General features: G+C 53.7%; 1 protein-coding gene across 1 annotated transcript; it reads right to left on the reverse strand.

Moving 5' to 3' along the window:
- Window positions 1-228: 228 nt before the first annotated feature.
- On the reverse strand, window positions 229-16,079 carry LOC116964932 (LON peptidase N-terminal domain and RING finger protein 1-like). The gene is made up of 12 exons (XM_033006188.2): window positions 15,580-16,079; window positions 11,587-11,705; window positions 10,809-10,931; window positions 9,913-10,044; window positions 9,093-9,225; window positions 8,203-8,296; window positions 6,434-6,548; window positions 5,680-5,801; window positions 5,091-5,249; window positions 4,011-4,173; window positions 3,775-3,921; window positions 229-2,616 (listed from the first exon to the last, which is right to left on the reverse strand). Exons 1-12 carry the CDS (start codon window positions 15,968-15,970, stop codon window positions 2,419-2,421), a joined length of 1,896 nt encoding a protein of 631 aa, XP_032862079.2. The 5' UTR covers window positions 15,971-16,079; the 3' UTR covers window positions 229-2,418.
- Between the last annotated feature and the right edge of the window lie 1,350 nt (window positions 16,080-17,429).

Raw genomic sequence — 17,429 nt, forward strand, 5'->3', positions numbered from 1 at the left:
ACAAATTTCCCTTCTTGCCCTTATTTCACATGTTCACTTTCTTGGAGCAAAACCACCTTAATTTTTCCCCTTGTTGCCATCTGCCTTTGCTGGACTGCCTTCACTGTGTCTAACTTGCTGTCTGAAGGACAGTGTCACCTCTCCATATGTTCCCAAAGCTCCCTGGTGATGTCCAAGCACTTTCATCAATGAGCAGCTAAAAGTTAAATACCAGCAACAGAAAAAAACAATAATGAAAAAGGTCTTTATTTCAATGACCAGGAAGAAAATTTAATTCAAAGAGTGAAGATACTAATACAAACCCCAAAGGCACTCCAAGCAAACTGGAATGACTTGCACAAGTCCCTTCCCAAAGCAACCAGGCAGATGTGGCTCTGGTCCCCGTCTCTCCTGCAGCATGGACATGGTGCAGACCCACGCTTCTCCCCTGCATCCCCCCATGCCTCCTGCTTGCTGCAGGGACCCGCAGCAGCCCGGGGAGCTCCCAGACCTGGAGAACAGCCAACCTGGGAGTTAGGTGCACAGCTCCGAGTGGGGGGGTCCACTGGGTGAGCTCACATTGACCCCGTGGAAAAGAAAGGCACTTCCCAAACTTCAGTGGCATCCTGCCACCTGCATGCACCCTCACCAGCACTGTGAGGTTTCCCTCCATCGCCTATCTCTGCCCACCCCAATCCAACACCCTGGGGATATAATCCCTTGGGGAAGTCACGGTGCCCCAGAGCGAGCAGCAAAGTGGGGGAGGACATAGCTCAAAGGTAGAGGAGCAAATCCAGCTTTGAGTTGTCCTCAGCTGCCCTGTGCTCACTGTGGTCCCTGGGGAGCAAGCCCTTGGCTCCTGCCAACTGTCACTCTGGGGAGGCACTTTGCTGGAGAGGAGGGACCGAGACCTCTCACTCCTGGAGAGAGAAGGATGGGAAAAAGCAGTGGCCCTGGGCAGGGACCCCTCCAGAGCTGTATCCAGAGCCTCCTGACCCAGGCTCAGCCCAGCAATACGTGCAGCAAAGAGTACTGTAGCCCCAACCTGATTTTCTCTCCCACCCATATATCCAACAGCCCCCTGAGCCCCCAGATGGGATGTGGAGCCTTTGGGAAAAGCAGAGATAAAATTCTGGAAGCAATGCTAATCCAGGAACTCACTAAGTGAGTATCACTCCTAAAATTCAACCCAAAGCCACTGAAATTATGGATGATCCCAAACCTTCAGGATTTCCATGACGGAAAGCCTGGGCTGTCCAGGAGGATACTCTTTTCTCTGTGTTTAGAGACAAGCAGTAGCCGGACACTTGCAGACAGGCACTTGCTTCCCTGTCATGGGGCTCACAGCCTCAGTCACTGGTCCTGCCCCCTCCCTGGCTCTCCAGAGGTTCAACTCCCTTTGACATCACTCTGTGCTGTTTCGGGGAATCCTGAACAGTTCTGGGTCCCACATGCAAGGATCTGGCCCCTACTCAGACCCTGATTTTCTCCTGAGGAGGCAGAAAGTTCAGAATAAACACTGAACATAGGAAAATTGCACTATTCAAGTCTCACAAAGCCCCTTCCAGGCTTGACTCCCTTGTGCCATTGGCTCCCTCCAGCCCACAGGTCTGATCCCACAACCTAAACCCAGCCAGGCTTGGGAACAGCAGCCTTTGGGTGGGGGAAAAAGCACGAAGGCTGCCAAATCCTGCCCTTTCCACAGCACTTCATGGCAGTGGAGCCGCCAGCTGGGGAAGCGGCAGGCAAGCTTAGCGCAGTAAACACAGCAGAACACTGAGCAGAGTGATGGGAAGGGGACAGCCTGACCTGGGCACATTCAGAGGAGCAGCATCTCCTCACTGTGTGGCCATGGAGATGGTTATGAGCTGCTCTGTGGGTTTTGTATTGTTTAATTTAACCTTTCTTCTTGTTTGAATAGAAATTAAGTCAAACTCGTAAGCAGAGGCAGAGCCTTCAGCTCCTGAGGCTGGGGGAAGCCGTTGGAACTTCTTTACCTCCCAGTGCCACTTCTCCCAAGCCTGAAAATCTGCTGCACAGAGCAGGACTATCTACTAAAAACCCTACATTGTCCTTCAAAGAGGAAGAGGTGATCCTGGCACTTGGTCCTCTGCCCTAAGGAGAATTCTCCTTAGCGCTGAAGGAGCTCGGCAGGTGACTTTGGTTCCCAAGACACAACCCAGCTTTCCATCGTGGTCCCCTCTCTGATAGCACAGTACAGCCGTGTCACCAAGCAACTGCCAGAGGTGGCATGGACGGTGTAGTGGTGCTGCTAGTGTGGCATCAACCCCGCTGAGCCGGGCAGAGGGTGCTCAGCTCATCTCCAAGGCTGATTGGGGGCGGGGGGGGCTCAAACTATACACAAAACCATGAAGCAGCACATAGAGAAACTCAAGGGGGTGGAGGTCTCCCCTGCAGAGAGGGAGGGGGCTGGGGGTCTCAGACGCGGCCCCGGGGGCTGTGCTCGGGCAGCGGGTGCCTGGCGGGGGGTTGCTGCAGCAGGGCAGCGAGGATGCGCTGCAGCTGCATGAGGCGGGCACGCAGGGAGGTGGTGGAGAAGAGGTTCAGTTGGTAGGACGGGTCAAGAGGCAGGATGGAGATGAGCCACCAGCACCATGTCGGGCCATCTGCCGAAGCCTGGAGGGGAGAGAGGGACAGACCCCCACATCAGGAACTGCAAGGTGAATGCTTGGCCTCTGGGCAGCATCGCCGATGGGAAACATTTGCTCTTGTCAGGATGGCAATGTCAGCTTTGGCTAAGGTATTCCTCTAAACGGCCCTTTTGTCTGTCCAGGCTCAAAACTGCTGGGTAAACTAATTTAATTTCCAGACGAGCATTCCCCAGGGAGTCTCCAGACACAAGATGTAACCGGGAAAATATCTATACTAAAGAGACAAAGAAATATCTTGTGTGTTTCCTTGATTAAGGTGATGGGTTTTGTAAAAATGGGCCAAATCCTGCATGGTCAGTGACTTCTGGGGCATTTGTTTTAACAACACTCAAAGAGGCAAGGTGCAGGCCAGGCAGGCACAACCACTGTGCAGTGCTTTTGTAAACCAGCTTTTTGCATTTGTAAACCAGATTTTTTAAAACCTGAGCCAAACTAAGAGGGAAATGTTTGATTCAGCTGATAGAGGATGAGTTGTTCTGTAATTCTGAGCACAGTATTGATGCAATTGCTGGCTAGGGCAGCCTTAGCTCGGGACAAGCCAGCAAGAGCATATTTGTAACAATCCAGACAGGTGACACTTTCTTAAAGGAGCGAAAACTACATTTGGGGATTTTTATATATTTTTTTTTAGAATATGAATTTGTAAGAGCAATTTAATAAGCAAACTGGATCCTGCCCTCTTAACTCCTTTCCTCTGGCCAGCTATGGCTGTCTCAAAGGAACACAATGAGAAAGGAGACCTCAGACTCACTGAGCTGTGGGGTTCATTTCTTTGCCCATTTGTTTGTTCAGGTTTTTTTCCCAAGTGTTTTCAAATCTAGACAGTTCAGTTTCTCAGTTCTCATTTAAGAAAAGACTCCGGGGAAAGCTTTCAAACTCAGTGCTCAGTTTCCAAAACAGTTTAAAACTATAAAGAAACATTGAACGGTCTTAACAAACAATCCCTACCATCTCTGAGTGAGAGATGCCATAAGTGCTAATGAGAGTGAAAACCAGATTTGTTTTGCTCGTCTCAGGGCTGAGCTGAGCAGGGAATCAGGGTGGTTAGGGCAGGAACAGTGCTGCTTCAGAGGCTCTCTTCGTACCCTCTCTATTTAGAGCATCCCTTCCCTCGGGGCATTACCTGGATGTCCTCTTCCTTCTCCGGCAGCGGTCCTTGATGCATCAGAATGTGCCTGGAGGCAAGGTCTCCGTGCTCACAGAACCGCTGAGCCAAGCGGTAGGTGTTTTCATGCAGGCACTGCAGCTCCTGCAGCTCCTCCCCAGCCACCTGCGTGGAAGGCAGAGGAGCGTAGAAGGTGTCCGTGGGGAGGCTCTGTCCCACCGCAGCGGGGGCTTTTGCCCTGGCCCTGCCCTCACCTTCTTGTCCTCCAGGTACTCGATGTCTGCAGTGTTGTAGCCGTCCCTGTGCCCGCGGCTCAGCACGCGGAACCGCCGCCTGCCGATGGTGTCCACCAAGGACCTCCCGTCCGCCAGCAGCTCGATCTGCCGTATCTCCAGCATGCAGCCGTAGTCAGCAAAACTGGAGGGAAACAGAGAGAGAAAAGAGGGGCTGAGCTGGAATACTGGTGGTGAGAGAGCTGCTTCTCCGGAAGGCACCATCTCCAAAGGAGAAGAAGGCCCAGGAACAAGCTGGCTGGCAGGGGGGAAAATTCAGACAGTCATTCAACTCTGTTGAGTTACTATTTGCTGCTAAGAGGGCAGGGAATAGCGAGCACACTGCCTGCACTCCCCTGGGTTTGCCATATACCAAAATGACTTAGGTCCTCATACTGTCCTGATGTCCAGTGGTCCTGAAGACACCATCCCTTGCAGAGTCATCCTCACAAAGCCCAGAAAATGTTATTTACCTGATCTCACTTGAACAGGACTGGAGCACAGGGAGGATATATCATGTAAATACAGATATTTAAGAGACTACTTGGGTTAGGAGCCTGGAGGCTGAGTTCACACGAGATCTGGAGGTGCCACCAGGAACATAAGGATGGCCACACTGCACCAGACAAAATCCTCTTTATCTCAGTGTCCTCTCACAGCTTATTAAGGACAAAGTATGAGAAATACGGTAATTTTGAAGTGCTCACTAAGAGGACCTGGATGTCACAGCCAGAGAACCATGCAGCTCAGAGACGTCCTGAGCCAGAAGCTGTTCCCAGACCATTGTATTTAACAGCCACTGCTGGCTCGGCCCAGCTCCAACACTGGCCCCATTCCTTGCCTGGCCAGCGGTGAAGCAGGGAGGCAGTGAGATCCCATTTCACTGTGCCATGTGGGGAACACATCACCTCCCAGCTGATTTTATCGGTGGGGTGCAGTGGGATAGAAAATTACACCTGGTTCCTTCTCACCAAACTACTGGGGATTTTAGACATCTGGGGCTGAGACAGAGAGGAGCAAATCAGCCAGGGCAGAGGGAAGCCGCCTTGCCCAGGAGCTCACCTTTTCCCATTCTCATATATACACATGCCGAACCTCCTCGTGCCAGTCTCCTGGCACCGCCGGATCATGAGGCGGTAGCGAGGCTCGAAGACGTGCAGAGGGCAGGCGATGCCTGGGAAGGACATCGTGCAGACGAAGATGGGGATGTTCTTGGTCAGGCTGAAGGACAAGAGGAGAGACCACTGTGAAACCTCCCGGAGAAAATCCCAAGGGCTCTGCATCGGCTTGTGCCATGGCCACTCCTAAAACCAGATCTGTCCTTTACCCCAGGAAGTGATGCTCCAGTGGAGAGCAACATCAAAGCTTCCACTTGGCTCACCAAGAGCCCAAGGACAGACCCTGCCCACCAAACAGCTCCTTGCAGAGATGCTCCCTCACCCCAAGGTGCCCAGTGGGGCACATCCACACCCACCCAGCACTGTTGTGACATGGTCCTAGAAGTGGGACAGACATCAGTTGTGCAACCCCAAGCCAGAGCAATGGTATGTGGTGTGGACAGCCCCCTCAGAGCCCCTCCCAGCCCCCATGCACGCACACACACGCACATGCACACGCACATGCACACACGCCAGAGCAGGTCCCTGCTTACTTGGAGAGCTCTGCCATCTCAGCCTGGTGCAGCTCCCGGCGCTCAGCCAGCTGTGCAGGGAAGGTGGCCAGCATGATGTCCTGCAGCAGCACGGTGGGGCTGTAGCTTCCAGCCTTCAGGTACTAAAAGAAATTAGACCCAGAATTAGGTTGGAGGGGGGGGTGGCGGGAGGAGGCCACAGGCCCTGCTGGGCTCTGAATCATGCTCACTTTTATTGGAGCTGAGGGTAATTTTAGATTAGAGAAAGTCAGGGATAAAACCTATTGGGGGATGTCAAGTCATCCAGCAGGATGGGATATCAGCTCCACTGAGACTTCTGGACGGAGCTCAGACCCAGGGCCCATTCAGCGCAGCGTCCTGTCTCTGACAGTGATGCAGTCCTTGTATGACAACCTAATTTCCCTGATGGTCTCATCTGATCTCTTTTCATTAAAAATTAAATCAAATCTCCAGGCTAGCAGGTTTTCTATCTATTTCCATTTTTTAAAGTAATTAGCATTCACTTCTTTCTTTCTCTCTCTTTCTCTACATCTCAGTCCTGTTTACTATCTCACTAAATCACTGTGGCATCTTGTGGAAATTAGTATCTTGGTCTTAATTATCAACTGTCTGGTCATTCCCACATGAGCCGAGCTGATGCTGCCATGCCAAGGAGCTGCTAACACGTGAGCATCACACCTTGCCACCCCCACAGCAGGTAGAGCTGGTCCCCAGCTCTCCCTTGGGCTCCCTCCCACAGGACACATGCCCCCACCTCTCTCAGGCTCTGTTTGCAGAGGGGGCAGTTGGGCCGGTGGTCCAGGCAGCGTTCAAGGCACTCCTTGCAGAAGGTGTGCCCGCACGGCGTCGTCACTGGTTCAAAGAACATCCTGTAAAGGGATCAAAGTCAACGGGCCACAGAGAGCACCACGGGGGGAGGAGTACAGGTAAGCCCAACAGAGATAGGGATCGCAGAGCCTCTGTTCACAGGGCTGGGTGCCCTCAGAATTGTCATTCCTCAGGCCTGGCTCAGCACCCTGCTTTGGAAACCCCAGCTGGTCTCAGCCCCATGGCACAGGGGTCCCACAAAGCGCTCAGGGACTTGCAGAGGCCCAGGCTGCTGCTGCTGCAAGGGTCCAAGCAGGTTAGGGTGAACAAAGCCGTGGGTGCAGCTTCTGGATATCTCCAGACTTGTACCTGCATCTTCCTTGAATCACCTTGCTGAGAGCAAGAGATTTCACTTCCAGCAGGAGCAAGACATTTCCCATGTCCTCTCCTACCATTTCAAGGGATATCTGCTGCCTTCACCAGCCTTCTGCACTGAAGACAGTGATGCTGCAGGGATGCAATGCCATGGAAAGCTATCTCACACTGTGTCTTCCAAGCCCTGGCAGCCCACAGCTATGAAACTTGCCTTCACTAAAGCTGCATTGGTTAATCTTTGCTCATAACTCCTGTTAATTAAATGTAAAGCTTCCTAACTGGCTTATTCCTTTAATTAGAAGACTGGGCTCAGACTGTTAGACTTGAACAGTGATGTAAGATGAGAACTGTCCCAGGCCTGAGGACTGCTCCCCGTCCCTTCAGGGTCTCTGCAGACTCCACCAGTACATACATGGCACCTCTTGGTCCTGGCAGGGCTGCGGTTCCCCAGACACCCACAGTGGTGTGTATCCCAAAAAGCAGCAATGGGAAAGTGCCTCCTTCTCCCCTGCTCCATGAGCAGAGCCAGCAGCAAGAACTTGGGTTACTCACAGGTAGCTCCAGGATCAGCAATGAAATGAAGGTCTCAGGAAAGCCCTGCTCAGCACTGAGCCCCAACTCCTCCTGAACATTATGTTTCCATGCTGTCAGAAGAGACCTAAATTCACCTAATTCTGACCAAATACAGCCCTGTTCTCTCTCTCTCATGTGTTATTTCCCCACGCCGTGTTCAGACCTGAAAAAAGCTGCCATACAGGAGACCCTGACTATCTTGCACGTCTGGTGGTGCAACCCAGCTCTCTGCCAGCAGCCGCTTTCACAACTGCTGGAGGTCCTGGTACACACCAGAAATAACAGCCTGGTTTCAGCATGCTCTGTGGCAGCACCCAACCCTTCCCCAGCCCTGAGTCAGCAGACAGACATGGGCTCTACCCTGCCCCCTTCACCTCCAGCAGGCACAGAGCTCTGAAACGCTCCTCTCTGGGTTTGCAATACCCCCATCATGGATGGCATTTCCCTGGGGCAACATCTTCTTCTTCCAGCCTGCAGTTACAAAAGGCAGCCACCCCTTTTGGTCTTTGACCCCACTGAACACCCCCACCTCCACACCGATGTCCCAGGCAATACAGACCTAACGACGCTGGGCCCTGAGACAGGGCGACCTGAGCTCTTACAGCCTGGCAGAGCAAAGCATGTCCCTGTCTTCCCCTCTTATCTCATCTCTACTGAAACCTGTGTTTCAGCAGTACTGGGGACTGAGTTTGCTATTAAGATGTGAAGAAAGATCCACACCAGGAAACTACTTCTTCATCCTAAAAGCACTCCTGCCAGAGAACTCACCGTATGCAGAGGGAGCACTCGAAGTCAGATATGCTTAGCAGCTCCCTGAGGCACGGCTGGGTAGAGTTTGCTGCTGCTGTTTCTTCTTTGTTATCTAGTGGCAAAAGAGAAGAAAAAATAAGACAATCCCCCATTTCAATACTGAAAATTAATCTTTGCTTTCTGACCTTGTTCTGAGGTGTAAGTAGCAAACTGCTACACAAAGTGCTTTGAAAGTTAAAAACAAAAGCACTAGGAAATGCTACATAAACTCTATTAACCCATCTGTGTTTATCCATAGCTTTTACATCAGTGGGTCTCATGTTACTTGGCAGAGGAAGAGGGTACCTCTCCACATCCTTTTGCAGGCAGGGAAACTGAGGCACTGGGAAGTGAAGTGGCCTAAGAAGCTCCCAGGTGGAGGTCTCTGGAGACCTGACATGAGTCATCATCACCTCTATGCAGACGCACATACATGGCAGCCATCTGGCTGGACAATGATGGCAAGTTAATGCCAATGGAGGTACTGCTTCCCCAACACATGGCATGCCATGTCCTGCACAAGAGAATTCAATCTAAATCTAAACCCATCTAAACCCATGGGAACCAAAGGGACCCTCTCCCTGACTCCACACAGGGAACAAGTGATGTCTGGTTTTAGCAAGAACTTTTCACCAAGCTAGACCCAAGAGCTTGGTGTAAGTTCACCAGCCCAACACAGGAAGATCTGATCCTCCTCACATTCACAAGAAGCAGCAAATGTGCTGGCCAGAGCTGCCCCATCGTGTGCCCCTGGGATATCTGCTCATTGAGCTGGCACAAAGTGCAAACACCAAGTTTTCGGTGCCAAAATGGACTTTAACCAAGCATTTTGTATGAGACAATATTCTGGCACCTTTGACAACACTCACCTACCAACCGGCCCTGCCTCTCTGTGTAAGTCTCTGGCTCCTGCCATTGTCCCGGCTGGGAAAGAGTGGCAGCTCCCTGGACATGATCAGACTCAGCATCTTCTCTGCCATCCACCAGCTCTCCCTCCTGATCCTAGGCACAACAAAGATGAAGTTGAGCCCCAAATCTCTTCTTCCTTTGAGTACACAGCCCTATCTGTCCCACCGAGCCTGATGGCACCAGGAGGCTTTCTGGTGTGTTGTTGTGTATTAACATCTTGCATCTGTGGGACAGCAGGAGAGTGTGGCCTTCAGACATCCCTGCTGTGGTTAAAACATGGGTTTACTCTGTCCAGGTGTAAGACCTGGTATGTGGCTGTATCTGAGCCCATTTTCTCTGATTTTCCCCTCTCTCTAAACCTGCCAAATTTGTCATTAGAAGGCAAAGAGCAAAAGGTGAACTTTCCTTAATAGCTGCTAATGGTCTGCACTGTGCTCAAATACGGTTTTTGCATGAAAAAAAACATTAAAATCTACATTTTTTTTTCCTGGATGTAGTGTGACTTAGGTGTTTTAAATACAATGAGAGTCTAAAATCTTACTAGAACTATTGCCGAATGAAACTGGGAGAGTAATGGAGACAGAAAGAGCCTCCTCTGTTTCCCCAGTGCCACTACATGCAGCTTCTCATCCCAGCATGAAATCACATGCACATGGCTATGGTTCTGCACAGCCTCCCATTATCACACCTTCTTTACCATCATTGGAAAACTCCAATTTGGGATATCCCAAAGGGACATTAAGTCCCATTGCAGACCCAGATTGTTGAAGGCTCTCTTACCTGAGCTTGTGTGGAAGATGGTGGGAGCACAGGGCTCCCTCCATTGACCTGGGGACCATCTGAGCTTTGGTGAGCATTACCTGAGCGTGCAGTGGCCATGTGTGGCTGAGGAGCATCCTCTTGCATGAGGATCTGCAAGGAGAAAGTGGAGCTCAGGAGGTGCTGGGAGAAGGAAGCAGGGAGGTCGGTGGGCTGCCAGGCTCCTTCTTTCTCCAAAGCTGACTTCTGCTCTCTGCAGGGCATGTTGGGGTTACTTGTTTCAGCACTGGCTGAGCTCTCTGACAAACAAAAGCCTTAGCAACACAAGGAAGAATGCAGCATGAAGGAGTGAACAAAATGTTCTATTTTAAATGCTGGGAGCCATGTTCTCCATCACCCACAAAGAGCAGGGAGGGAATGAGCTGTGAGGGGTATGAGGGCATTCCCCATACCCCTATCCTTTCCCTCCTGAAAAGCAAGTGTCCACCCATGGCATGATGTCCCCATGCTGGGGACACTGCTGGAGGCCCCATTGTTGATGGTGATTTTGGTACACGGGTGGGTGCTGGCCTGAAATCATCTGCAGAAAAGACACTGGCTCTCCAGTGGCAGCTTTCAGCTGGCTGCTTTGCCTTGGTGACTACTGATGCTGCCTCGAAGCCCACTTCTTATCATGTCAGCATCTAAACCCTGCAAAAGCTGAGACTTGAAGATATGGACTGAGCAAGGGGAGTTTTCTTCATGGGTGAACCTGCATCAGAGTGATGGGAAGGCTCTTGGACCAGGGCCCGACTTCCCTTGATCCCACTGCTGGCCAGAGTAGCACCACCATGATGGGCACAAGTCCTTCAGAGCACAAGGACATCTTTCTGTGTCATGTGAGGACACAGGACCCTGTCACAGTATGGCCCACACACCTTCTCTATCTCTCTCCGAGCAGGGTAGAAATGGGGACTGAGTGTCAGGCAGTGTTCCCATGCCAGCAAGGCTTCAGCTTTCTGTCCCATCTCCAGAAGCACCTTCCCTTTCCTGAAGAAGCCCTGCAGAGCAGAAAAGCCTGTGGTGACTATGAGACCAGCTGAGCACGTGCCCCTTCAGCTCCCATGAGAGTCCCAGGGGAATCTCCCTCCAGCATCCTGCCTGCTCCCAACCCAGCCCAAAGCTCCCGGACACATTGCTGCTTCCATGCTCAGACTGGTCTAAAAAAGACAGGTCAACCCACAGCCAGGTACCTTAAAACAGGATTCTTCCAAAATGCAGAAGTTGCAAAGCCGAACAAACAAGCCCTACAGATACCTAGCGAATGAGTCAAGGTCTTCTGCCTTTGAAGCCACAAAACTATAGCCAACAAGCGCTTCACAAATCAGCAAGCAAGCTCCCAGGGCTGATTTCTCCAAGGGCAGCTCAGCCTCCAGTCAACATTTCCCCAAGCCCCCAGCTGTGATCCTGCACACCAGCACGGCTACGTGCCCTCATCACCTGCATGCAAGCAAGGACACACACGGCACTGGACCTCTACTGTTAATGCAACACAGTGATTCCAGCTTGGATTTGCAACTTAATGGGTCTGGCAAGTGTATTTCCGAGCAGGATGAATTCAATGGCTAGGAGAATTCAGGAAAGGGGGAAACTGCTCCCGTACAGTAAGATTTGGCCCCAAGCACAGCCAGCTGATGGGGCCTCCCCTCCACTCACCTCGTGCTCTCCAGGCTCAGCCTTGCACACAGTTTCCAGGTCTTCCAGCGCCCACAAGTGCTGTCCCAGCGCTGCAAACGCCTCTGCCCGGCACAGCCGCAGGGAGCTGGCATCTGGGGCTGGAAAGAGAAATGTTGTTACTTATGTGACGAGTCCATGGTGGGGCAGCAGGGCTGGACGAGGCCGGGGAGATGCCACCGCGGTGGGACAGCGCCTGCACCGCTGCCTCACGCTGAGCACAGCCAGCTCCTGCACTCCTTTTCAGCAGGAGCCACTGGCCTCATAAGTCTCTGCGAGAAAGTTATTTCTCCTAAAGATCTCTTTTTGAACTCTTTGAGGCTCTTCCCTATGTTTTTTCCCACCTCCCCCGAATGCCCTCAGCCAAGGGGCCGCACCACTGCCTTGGGGCTCTCCTGCACCGGGATCTGGGCTCTCATCCATCCTTTTGGGATGCAGCAGAAAGGTTGTACCATACACGTAGTCCCTACGAGGGTTGTTGCCACAGGAGGCTCTGCAATGTGATTCACCCAGAAGAGCCACAATAACATTTTACCAAACAAGCCTGCAGCTATGGAGACCTGAATGCCCAAAACACCAGGGAGCCTCCCAGACCAACCTGGTTGCCACTGCCTTCCCAGGGCAGAGATGAAATCAGTGGGGGAGTGCAAGGATCTGCCCCTACCACGTGACTCAGGGTTTCCAAGTATGAGAAAAGGCTGAGATTTCCCAAAATGAAGGAAGGGAACTGAGCATCCAGTTCCTTGTCAGTCAGATGTCACTGATTGGGGGGGGGGAGGGCACAGCTCCCCCAGACACTGCTGGCCATGACACTGTAAATGTCACAGTGCTGTACACCACACATGTTCCTGCCTGCTCCTAAATAACAGCCAGTGAGACCCTCTTCCCTCCTTCCTCAGGGAAACTCCATAAAGACCTTCCTCCCTACCAGCACTGCCAGCAGGGGAACTGGGGTGGGGGATGTCGGGGAGTATGAGCAAGCAGCACCCAAAAGCCCACACTCATGGAGTAACCAGGTGTGGTAATGTTTGTGGGCTTGAACTGTAGAGATTCCCAGATCCACCCTGTTATATCACAGCTTGCCGTGGAGGTGACCTACATCCAGTGCTGTGCTGACTTTCCAGGTAAGACAACGGGTTTGTGCACCCCACCCTGTGTCCCCCAGCACTGATCATTGCCCGATGGCCACTGCGGGCTGGGGTTGGGGACTCTCTTCTCCCCAGACCCTTGGGGAGGCCTCCAGTGTCACACAGGTCCCCGCTGGCTCCTGGCTCCCCATGGGACGATGGGTGGTGACCCTACAGGATGCTGGCTCTGAGGCCAACCTCCTATCATAAATTAGGCACTATTTGCAGGCACTGTTGCTGCATTTACTGTGACAAAGTGGCGTGGGCAACATCACCTTGATGAAGTGCCAGCAGCTCCCTCCAGGACAAGTGAGGTCCAGGGGCCTGGCCAGCAACCAATCAGTGACCATCAGGAGACATCATTGCTGATGATGTTTCCCATGCTCCCAACCCCAGCAGCCTTTCCTCCTGTCCCAGTTCAAGCATGATGCTGATGTAGCTCTGCCAGCAAACTGTAGGTCCAGGCTAGCAACCCCACGACAGCAAGGCACAGGAAGCCAGCATCTGCCCTCACCCCTGCCTGCCTCCACCATCACCATGCCCAGGCACCCACCAATCTGCACAGGACACTGCCATGTCTTATCACGGAGGAGGAAGCTCTGCCTTGGATATTGTCTCCTTGTCCCCCATGCCCAGTGGGGAGCACAGGGAGACCTTGCTCTCTGTCTGGTGCCATCATAACCTGGAGAGCAGCAGAGCCCAGACCCAGCCACTCCTGCACCAAGGCTGCACTGGCCACGCTGAGCTGTGCAGCAGAGTGATACCTGATCCCTCAGAACTTATTTTCATTTATAATATTAGCTGGGACCTTAGAGCTCAAGTCAGGAAACGTGGGAATTTGCTGCTCAGTATCCTGTCCCACAAGCACACATGTAGAGATTAAATATCCCAGTCCCTAATGACAGGAAGGGATGAACAAATGGGTACAAAGTCTAGAAGCTTACCTTCTATGTGGGCAAACTCATTCAAACATTTGCACAGCCCAGCAATAAAGTGACTGATTTGGTTAAAAGAAAGATGTGTAATATGTGGCTATGAATTCTGCATTTCTCTTCTGCTGCAGCTATTTTTGATCTATGATATCATTAGACACTAGGGACGTAAGCCAGCTGGAGGCCCCAGCAACTGATGAGTGACTGATAGTGCTCCCCAGCCTCCCAGCTCCAGGCATGTTGGGAGGACTCCTGTGTTACATGTTACAGTGCATTTTTTTTGGTTGTTGTTCACTTAGAAATACAGCAGAAAAAAAGTTGACAATTTCTTTTCTCCAAAGCAAAGGGAGCTTCTCTGAGTGCTGGGCTGAGCAGGACACTGCAAACCAGACCACAGTGTGATGCTGAACCATAAAAACAAACAAACAAACAAACAAAAACAAAAACAAAAACAAAAACAAAAAAACATTCAACATTCTCATAGGTCAAACATTTATCAGTGGTTCTGTTTGAAAGTGAAGGGGATCCCGTAAGAAGTCATGCATCCTGAAAGTGGGCTGATAGCTGCAGGAGTTGGAAAACATGTCCTGAAAGCAGCGCTCACATGGCTGAGCCTGAGCAGCACCAGCAAGTGCAGGTTCACAGGAGCTGCAGCTGTGATTGATTGCAATTTCCTCATTGCCCTAAGCCGGACTTCCCCTGTCCTTCAGGGAACAGAGTGTGCAGGGAAGACCGAGGACAGAGCTTGCAATGTTTTCTCTTTATACTATACTCACCAAGGCTTTTCAACCAGGTATATAATTGTACACCCCAATCTGACAAAAGCCTAGCAATAAGGAAAACAGTACCAGAGAACTGTGCACGCGCATTTGCGCTGAGAGACGAGTGTGCAGGGAATGAGACGGACGTCTCGGGAGGTTGCATAAAGGCACCTGCTTTCTGCTGCCAACACCAGGATCAGCCAGCCCGCTCAGCCCTTTGGTTCCAGGCATACCCTGAACCTCTGGCACTTGTCTCGCAGCGGGCAATGAATAAGTGTCTGCGCCACGGGAGAAGAGCTGGCTGCTGTCATAGAAACGCCGGTGGAGAAAGTACCTTCTGCCTCCGCCTCCCCAACCCCCTGCTCCAGACACATTGTATAACTCCTTTTATTTAAGCATTACTCTCCAATAAATCCACTTACAGCCACACATTAAAGCAGATCAACCCCCCCGCCCCGGGCCCAATCCTGACCCTGCAGGCAAACGTCTCGCCAGAGCCAGTTGCAGAAGGGGGCCGGGGGGTGGTGGGGGGGTGCCCTGCACTATGGGGCTAGTGCAGGAGCTCGGCCAAGGCTCTGTCCTCGCCAGGCTCTGGGGGTGAGGACGTGTCTGTCCCAGACTGGAAAAATTCCAACCACTTTACATAATGGCCATCCCCCCCCGGGCAGAGCTCTTCCTCTGACCCTGAAATATTGCCAGGTGGCAAGATGCAAGAAGCTCTTTGCTGCTCTTTCCTCTCCGGCCACTTGCTAACACCAGAAGCATGTGGTTGATGGGATGCTGGCTGTGTCCCCTGCCCTGCCTGTCGCCCTTGCAGCCAGGATGAGCAGCAGGGCTTGCCCAGCCACCCGTCCCCTCCCAGCACCCCGGGACACCTGCAAACACGGGAGAAATGCCCAGCAGCTGGATCCCCCCTCCCCATTCCTACTAGCTCTGCCTTTCTCAACACTTCCAGCTTCCCCGGTCTCCTAGCTCTGGACCGTGCAGGCTCAGAGGGCACCGAGGTGCTGCCACAAAGTGACCCACGTTGGTACCCACCCGCCCCGACGGCACAGCCTGAGCATCCTCGTCTCAGCTGTCGGGTTGGCCCCCCGCACCCAGCATCCCCACCCCCAACCCGCCCCACCAGCCCCCCCTGGGCCCGGCGGTGCTTACCCAGCTCGACCCCTTTCTGAGCCAGCCTGAGCGCTTCCCGCGCGTCCCCACGGGTGAGATGGTCCCGGATGCGTGCTGCCAGCCAGGCCAGCCGGCCCTCCCGCTCCACGCTTTTCTCCAGGAGGCCACAGAGCACCACGTTGCACCTCGCCGCCCCGACGCCCAACAGCTTCAGCCTCTCGTGGCAGAGGGGGCAGCGGGAGGGCACGGCCCCCCCGAGGCACGGCTTGCAGAAGGAGTGACCGCAGGACACGGTCACCGGCTCCCAGAGGAGGAGGAGGCAGGAGGGGCAGCGCAGCATGTCCAAACCCCCGCTCCCGGGGCTGAGGGGCTGCCGGACAGGGCTCCCCCCCCGGGGTGGGGAGGACGGGCTGGTGGGACCGTGGCTCATCGCAGCTGACGAGGGGGAGCTGCCCGGTGTCCGCACACACCCCGTCTCCCCCGGGACCCCGCGCAAAGCCCCGCTCCGCTCCGCCCGGTTCGGCCCATCCTCCCCGCGGCTCCCGCCCCCCCGGCCCGGCCCGGCCCGGTGTCGGGCTGCGGCTCGTCCCGTCCCGTCCCGTCCCGTCCCGTCCCGTCCCGTCCCGCCGGGGCAGGACCTCCCCGGGCTGAACCGGCGGGGGACGCCGGTGGCGGAGCTGCCGGGGCCCCATTGGCTGCCGGGGCCCCGCCCCGCCCCGCCCCGGCCGCGTTTCGTAACGGAGCCGGCGGTCCTGGGGGCTCGGGGAGGGATGTAGAGGGGTGGGCCCGGTGGGGGGTCCGGCCCCGGAGGGTGCTGAGGCGCTCCGGTGCCGACCCTCCCCCCGCCGTAGCCGCGATGAGGGTGGGGTGTTGTGGGGCCGGGGTGCGGGGTACAAGTTGGGGCACCCGGGTGTGAAGCTGTGCGGGGAGGGTGCTGGAGAAGTCTCCTGGAGCAGCTGGGGTTCAAGGTCCCCGGGGGGATCTAGGGCACGCTGAAGCAGGATCAAAGTGCTGCGGGATGTTTTGGTGGGGGCCCAGAGTGGAGCCCAGGGCACTTTGGAGCCAGCCCATAGTGGGGTATCTGGGGTGCTGCGGAGCAGGGCTGGGGCACAAGGCCTGGGGAACGCAGAGTGCTCTGGGATGGGGACAGGAGGGTGGATGCTCCAGAGCGGCTGAGGCACTGGACACCTAGGGTGCTCAGGATCAGCCCAGCATTCGGCATGCCTGAGCTCGCTGAGGCTCTCCAAAGCAAGGCTGGGGTGAGGCTAGGGTGCAGCAGGTGCCCCTTTGCAGACTCCACCGTGCAGACCCATCATGGCAGGATATTCTGAGGGAAAGGGCTGTCCCTCCAATGGAGATGGGAAAGTGCATCTCCCACAGATTCTCTATTTATCCAGAATTGAACGAGTTCAGACTCTGTATGGGGATGGTCTCCTTCCCACTCATGGACCCCCAGAATGGGCTCTGTATCCCAAAGGAGATGCATTCCCCTGCCACGCAGTCATACAGCAAGGGGCTGGCAGGTCTTGCATAGCAGGTGCTGGGAAAAAAACAGCTGAAATCTGGCAACTCTGGAACTTAGTAGATCAGACTTTATATAAGGGTGATGAGCATTCCACAAGGGCTCTTTTGTGTGTCCCCAAAAACAAACTGAACCTATGCACGCACTGGAAGGGATGCTCAGGGAGGGAGGTCACGGGTAGGATGTGAGTGCTGGTGAAACCCATTCCCCACTAAGGGAGTGGCTGGCAGAGGTTTGGGCTGCAGAGCAGGTTTAGTTTCAAAATCTACTGTGATTACATTTAACAGCTCATGGGTGGTTTTAAAAGCTCATCGACTAAGTATGTTATGTGGGCTTGGAAGGCTTTGCTGCTTCCTCCGTTATCTTC

The sequence above is a fragment of the Tyto alba genome, unplaced genomic scaffold (genome assembly GCF_018691265.1).
Source record: "Tyto alba isolate M040663 unplaced genomic scaffold, T.alba_DEE_v4.0 Super-Scaffold_17, whole genome shotgun sequence".
Lineage (NCBI taxonomy): Eukaryota > Metazoa > Chordata > Aves > Strigiformes > Tytonidae > Tyto > Tyto alba.

Excerpts from the sequence above, each read along its gene's own strand:
- LOC116964932 (XM_033006188.2), bottom strand. The coding sequence starts at position 15,970 with ATGAGCCACGGTCCCACCAGCCCGTCCTCCCCACCCCGGGGGGGGAGC. Across the intron at positions 3,922-4,010 it reads AGTACCTGGAGGACAAGAAG|GTGGCTGGGGAGGAGCTGCA; the intron begins GTGAGGGCAGGG and ends CCTTCCACGCAG. Across the intron at positions 2,617-3,774 it reads AGAAGGAAGAGGACATCCAG|GCTTCGGCAGATGGCCCGAC; the intron begins GTAATGCCCCGA and ends TCTCCCCTCCAG.